We start from the raw sequence: 6,524 nt of genomic DNA on the forward strand, positions 1-6,524 counted from the left end.
ATAAGTAATAAATAAACTATAAATTATTTTTATGGAATAAAAGACGTCACTTGAGCTATAGATTTCTAATAATACCTATTTAAAATCCATCATTTCAATTCTATCCTAGAAATACAATATTGAAATGAATAAAAAATTAACAAGTCTAATAATCCTATCATGATCCTTTTCTTCCTTTAACAACCTCATCCCTTGGGAATTCTTTCCTTTGGAGCAGCAATTCCCTGGCAAGCTCCATCCTGGGCCCGCTGTTATCCCGGCGCTTCTCCGAGGCAAACGGGGATTCTCGGCTCATCCCAAATCCCAGCCTGCTCCTCCTGCCGAGCTCCCGGCGCCGGCGGCTGCACAGGGAGCAAAGCTCTGCTCCTTCCCTTCTCCAGAGCTCTCCTTTCGCTTGGATATTCCCATTTTTCCCCTCTGGGGGATGTACATTTTTCTGAGGTCTGAGCTCTCCGAGGGGATGAATTCTTGAGGAATTCCCGAAGGGAATGATCAGTACCAAAACCTGAATTATTCACCTTAATCTTTGTCACCTCCAAACACAGAATTCCCGATCCCGTTTTTTCCTGACGCTCCAGGAAAAGCCCGCAGCGGTGGCACTGGGAGTTTTCTGGGAATTGTACAATTCTCCACCCATGGTTTGATTTTGTGTTTCTTTTAAATGCATTTAGCTCTGGCTGGAAAAAAATTCCAGAGGGATCAGGAATGGTGCAAAGAGCAGCTGCAAATCCATCGGGAGAGCCCAGGGTGGCCAAGAAAGGGCCCATTCCCGGCCCAAATGTCCCGGAGGAGATTCCAGAGGGACAACCCGAGGTTCCCAAGTCCCACTCGGGAGGAGCAGCGAGGGAACCGCCCACAGGGATGGATGTGGAGGGTGGGATTGGAATTCCCGTGGTTCCTGCTGGCACCGGAGCGAGGTCAGAAGAGAAGCCGCTGGTGTTACCCGGAGCAGGGAAGGAAGAGGCTCATCCCGAGCCGGAGTTGGAGATGAAAAGGGAGACTGAGGAGCCCTCTGCTCCCGCCATGGAACGTCTGGAATCATCCAGCAAGGCTGAGGGGGAGCCAGCGGCGTTCCCAGCGGCCGGAGAGCCTCCGGGAGCCATCCCTGGAGCCACATTCCCGAGCTCGGATGAGGCTCCTGCGGATGCGGTGTCACCCGGTGTCACCCAGCCGAGCACGGAGCCGGCTGCTCCGGAGAAAAACCCCATTCCTGAGGCTGGGAAAAGCAGCCATGAAACATCCACAGAGAGGAAAGCTGTCCCAAAAACTATGGATGCTCCAGGGAAAAAACTGGATGTGGCGGGAGCAGAGAGAGAAGGGAAGGTGGAGGAATCCGTGCTCAAAGCTGCGGGGGAAAATCCCGGGAAGATTTTGGTCAAGGCTGGGGCAGAGTCAGAGAAAGCACTTGGAAAATCGTCAGCCAAGGGTGGGGCTGCCGTGGAAAACTCTGGGAATGCCGGTGGCGACAGCCACACGGGAAGTTTGGTGAAAATCCCACAAAATAAAGGGATGGGAGCTGCAAAATCCGACGAAAGCCGCCCGGCAGCTCCGGTAAATCCCGCTGCATCCCTCAAGGAATCTTGCATCGGGAAAACCCTTCTGAAGGCGGTGGTGTCCGTCCCAGATATCCTGAAGCAGAGAATTCCAGTCAGGATCAATGAACCTTCCCTGGGAAAAGCTGGGGAGCAGAAAATCCCCCCCAAACCAGAGCCGAGGGGCCAAACGGGGCCGGAGAAGAAAATCCCATCCAAAGGCACGGCTCAGCCGGGACCTGGGAGCAGCCAGTGGAAAGGGAATGGAAACTCCGGAGCGGATGGACAGGGAGACAGTGGGAGGAGCTCATCCCAGCAGGAAAAGGATTCCCAGCTGGAATCTCGGGCTGGTTCAAAGCAGTGCCAGCAGGCAGAGAGCGGAACATCCGGAACCAAAGGAGATCCCGGCGGGAATCAGGTGAGGAGGGCAGGAATGGCGCTGGTGCCTGTGCTTCTCCCGCTCCGGGATACTGGGATCGCGCTCCCTTTCCCTTTTCCATGAATCACTGGGCCACCAGAGGAGCTGCTGGGCCACCAGTTGCCTTTTAGCTGCAACACCAGGGTGTAACTGGTTGGAAAATCCTACGGAAAAAGTTGTTCCGGAAGCGAGCGTTGATTGTATCCTACCTGAATTCCTTGGAGCAGCTCCGAGTGGGAAGGAAGGAGCTCGGTGTCCTTTGGGGAGCTGGAATTTGCTTTGCCAAGCCCTGCATGGAAAAGGGGCTCCTGAGCCAGGCAGCTCCTGTTGGTGGCAAATCCCTGGAGCGGGCTCCGGAGCCATGGGGACATCCCAGAGCAGCTCCTTGAGGTTACACATGGCTGTGCTTGGTGGGGATTGGGATTTCCTGGGATTTGATGGGAATTTTTGGTCTCATTTTGCAGGCTCCTGGTGGGGGTGCTGCTGCCGCTTGGAAAAGCGGCGCCGGCAGCGGCGGAAAACAGAGGGAGGTAAGGATGGAATGGGATTAAAGGGATGGGTTGGATGGAAAAGGGGATTTGGGGTGTTCCAGGGGCTGGGATTGGATGGGATTTAAGGTGTTTTCCAACCCAAACCATTGCAGGATTCCATGACATTCCTGCTCTCGGGAATCTTTCCCCTCCTCCCACAGTGGGATCATCAAATTCCTGCCCTTCTTCCATGCAGTGTCCATGGATTCCATGGGCTCTTGGATGCTCTAATCCCTTTGGGATCCGTTTCCCTTTGGATCTCTCAGTCACTATTTCCAGGTTCATGGAGCTGGGAAGCCCCAGCTGGGATCAGATCCCATAAATCCATCACCCAAACCTGCCCCAAATCCCAGTTTCCCGGCTGCTGGTGTCCAATCCCTTTTCCCAAGGCAGCTTTTCCAGTTTGGCTGAGTGTGGAGCCATCAGGAAGGGCCCCTCGCTCCCTCTGGGTGTGGATCCTTGGGATTTTCCATGCTCCAGATGGGGATGAGGTGGTTCGTGCACCCTTGGAAAAGGAATTTCTGGGATCAAGTTGGAAGCCTGGATCCTTTTATTAATCCAAATCCACACCAACCTTTCCGGGGTGTTCAGGAAGACGATGGCGACGGAACTTCCCCAGGTGTGGGAGTCAATCCCAGGAGGGAGCTCTGCACCCTCTGGAAAAGGCTTTGGAATGACACAGATAAGAACCAAAAGCTCTTTCCCAAGATGTTGGATTCCGTGGAATGGAATGGAAATGGAACCGGGCTCTTCCATTCCCTCCACCATGCCCACCTGGCATTCCACATTCCTCATATTCCTGCAGGGAATGTAGCACAGGCCCACGTTATTCCCGCTTTTCTTTGGGATTTTAAAAAGGAAAAGGAAGAAAAGGCACAAATCCCTTGAATTCCAGATGGTTTTCCTGCTTCCAGCTCACCTCGGCCTTCGAGTTCAGCTGGGCAAGAGTTTTTTCCCTCTTGCCGTGTTTAAATATCCATGAAAATTTGAGGGTAGGATGGAATATTTTGGGAGAAAAAGTCACAAAAGTTTGGAATTACCAATGGAAGGAATCAGAGGTATCGTTTGGGGCGGGGCACCCGGCCTTTGGGACCCAGAACTGTGAATTGGCAGGAATTTTATCCATGGAATCATATCCGTGGAATTTCATCCACTGAATTGTATCCATGGAATTCCATCCTTTGAATTTCATCCACGGAATTTTATCCATGGAATTCCATCCTTTGAATTTCATCCATGGAATTTTATCCACTGAATTTCATCCATGGAATTGTATCCATGGAATTTTATCCACTGTTTTTTATCAATTGAACTTTATCCATGGAATTTTATCCAAGGAAATTTATCCATGGAATTTTATCCACTGAATCTCATCCATTGAATTTTATCTGTTGAATTTTATCCATGGAATTTTATCCATTGGATTCTATCCACTGAACTTTATCCATGGAATTTCATCCATTGAATTTCATCCACTGAATTTTATCCATTGAATTTTATACATTTAATTTTGTCCATTGAATTTTATCCATGGAATTTCATCCACTGATTTTTACCCATTGAACTTTATCCATGGAATTTTATTCAAGGAAATTTATCCATTGAATTTTATCCATTGAAATTTATCCATGGAATTTTATCCATTGAATTTTATCCATGGAATTTCATCCACTGGATTTCATCCACTGAATTTTATCCATGGAATTTCATCCATTGAATTTTATCCACTGAATTTTTACCCATTGAATTTTATCCATAGAATTTTCTCCACTGGATTTCATCCATGGAATTTTATCCACTGAATATCATGCACTGAATTTTGTCCATTGAACTTTTTCCATGGAATTTTATCCATTGGATTTTATCCATTGAATTTTATCCATGGAATTTTCTCCACTGGATTTCATCCATGGAATTTTATCCGTTGAATTTCATCCACTGATTTTTACCCATTGAACTTTATCCATGGAATTTTATCCAAGGAAATTTATCCATGGAATTTTCTCCACTGAATTTTATCTGTTTAATTTTATCCATGGAATTTTTTTCATTGAATTTTTATCCATGGAATTTTATCCACTGGATTTCATCCATGGAATTTCATCCGTGGAATTTCCTGCACTGACTTACCCATTAAATTACATCCACTGACTTTTGTCCATGGAATTTCATCCATGGAACTTTATCCCCTGAACTCCCTCCCTGGAATTCCATCCCCTGTTGATCCGCTGCGATCTTTCCAAGCGCTTTGGGTTCCGGAACGAAACCTGAGCTTAATTAAATTAATTACTCACCACAATGCTGGGATTTAAGGCCTGAACCTTTTTTTCCTACTCTCCAACAAAGTTTGGGAATGTTTTTTCCCCCTTGGATCCAAGGTGCGGATGCTCCTCCTGGGGATGACATTCCAACGTTGTTCCATTCCCGTTTTTCCGCTTCCCAGGAGGAAGAGCTCTTCCCGTTCAACCTGGATGAGTTCGTTACGGTGGACGAGGTGGTGGAGGAAGTCGAGTCCCCGGTGACCCCGCGGCGAAACCCGCCCAGGGGCAAGAGAAAAGAAGGTCCCAAACCCAACCCTTTGGAGCCAGCGGCCAAGAAGAGGAAAGGGAAGAGCTCCGGAGCGAGCGCGGCCGAAGGTGAGCTGTCCTTTGTCACCTTGGATGAGATCGGGGAGGAGGAGGACGCCCCGGTGCCGCTGCCGGGCGCCGACCCCCAGGGCCTGGTGGTGGTGGATGAGGTGGTGGAAGAGGAGGAGCTGTCGGAAGCGGTGAAGGATCCGCAGGCGCTGGTGACGCTGGATGAGATCTCGGAGCAGGAGGAGCCGGCTTCCCACAGGGCCGGGCCCCGGCCGGAATTCGAGGAGCGGGATCTGAAGGCCGAGCCCTTGGTGACGGTGGATGAGATCGGGGAGGTGGAGGAGCTGCCCCTGAACGAGCCCACGGAGCTGAGCGCCGAGGAGGGAAAAGCCAATCCCGGGGATTGCGCGGCCTCGCAGGTGCCCGACGATCCCAACGCCTTGGTGACCGTGGATGAGATCCAGGAGGACAACGAGGATAACCCTCTGGTGACTCTGGATGAGGTTAACGAGGATGAGGATGATTTCCTGGCTGACTTCAATCACCTCAAAGAGGAACTCAACTTTGTTACAGTCGATGAAGTCGGGGATGAGGAAGAAGAAAACGCTTTCCCAGGGAAAAATCCACCCGAGGATGAAGATGATGAAGATATTGTTGCTGTTGCAGGACCAGAAGAAATGGGAATTCTGGGAGATACGAATCCAGAGGAGGAAATGGTTGAAATCTCCAAGCCAAAAGGTGAGGAACCTCAAGGCCAGGTTGCACCTGGGCCGGTGGAAGGTGTCCCTGTCCGTATCCTTCAGATCCTTTAGGGTGTCCCTCCCAACCCAAACCGTTCCACGACTGCGTCCCATCATCCCACGATTCCATCCCAACGTGCGTTTCTGTCCCCAGCAGCTCAGCTGGGATCAGGAGATGCAGAACCAAAGTGTCAGCAGAAGAAAACGACTTTTCCAGGCGCCTCCAAGATGCAGAGCACTCCCAAAGGTAAATCCAAAGGAACCTCCCACCAGGATGCTCCTGGTTTTCCTGGCTGGAAGATTCTTCCCTGCCCGTTTGAAAATTCCTCCCGTGCCTCACAACCACAGTGAACCTCCAAGTCAGGGCCCAGAATCCGTGGTTTTCCTTGGCTCCTCCAAATCCATGTTTAACCGGTTGGTTAAACTTGGAAACCTCACACGGAAAGTTCTTTTTTTTTTTTCCTAAAATTCCCAAATCCAGATGGAATTATTGATTATTAGCCCGGTGCAGTGTGGTGTCTCCTGTCATCCTGTGGCGAGTTTTATTCCCAACATTCAGGGTCTGGAAAGGAGGGAATTGCTGCCAGAGCTGTGGAATGGGAATGTAGAGATGGAGTGAATTCCATGGGGTCATTCCTTCAGGAATTGCTCCAGCTTCCATGGGGTCAGTCCTTCAGGAATTGCTCCAACTTGGATCATTTTTCCATGGGGTCGGTCCTTCAGGAACT

At 49.9% G+C, this 6,524-nt stretch overlaps 1 protein-coding gene across 1 annotated transcript in view; it reads left to right on the plus strand.

Moving 5' to 3' along the window:
* Window positions 1-6,518, plus strand: part of LOC121660424 (zinc finger protein 638-like) — a 16,477-nt gene extending 9,959 nt beyond the window's left edge. Inside the window, exons 4-7 of the mRNA XM_042019780.1 lie at window positions 672-1,950; window positions 2,415-2,480; window positions 4,924-5,794; window positions 5,951-6,518. Of these exons, the coding sequence (XP_041875714.1) occupies window positions 672-1,950; window positions 2,415-2,480; window positions 4,924-5,794; window positions 5,951-6,147 (2,413 nt within the window). The 3' untranslated portion in view covers window positions 6,148-6,518. The remainder of the gene's footprint in view (window positions 1-671; window positions 1,951-2,414; window positions 2,481-4,923; window positions 5,795-5,950) is intronic.
* Window positions 6,519-6,524: the final 6 nt, after the last annotated feature.

The sequence above is a fragment of the Corvus kubaryi genome, unplaced genomic scaffold (genome assembly GCF_017639235.1).
Source record: "Corvus kubaryi isolate FWS band 111438036 unplaced genomic scaffold, C.kubaryi_AGA036_p1.0 35466, whole genome shotgun sequence".
NCBI classification, from domain to species: Eukaryota; Metazoa; Chordata; class Aves; order Passeriformes; family Corvidae; genus Corvus; species Corvus kubaryi.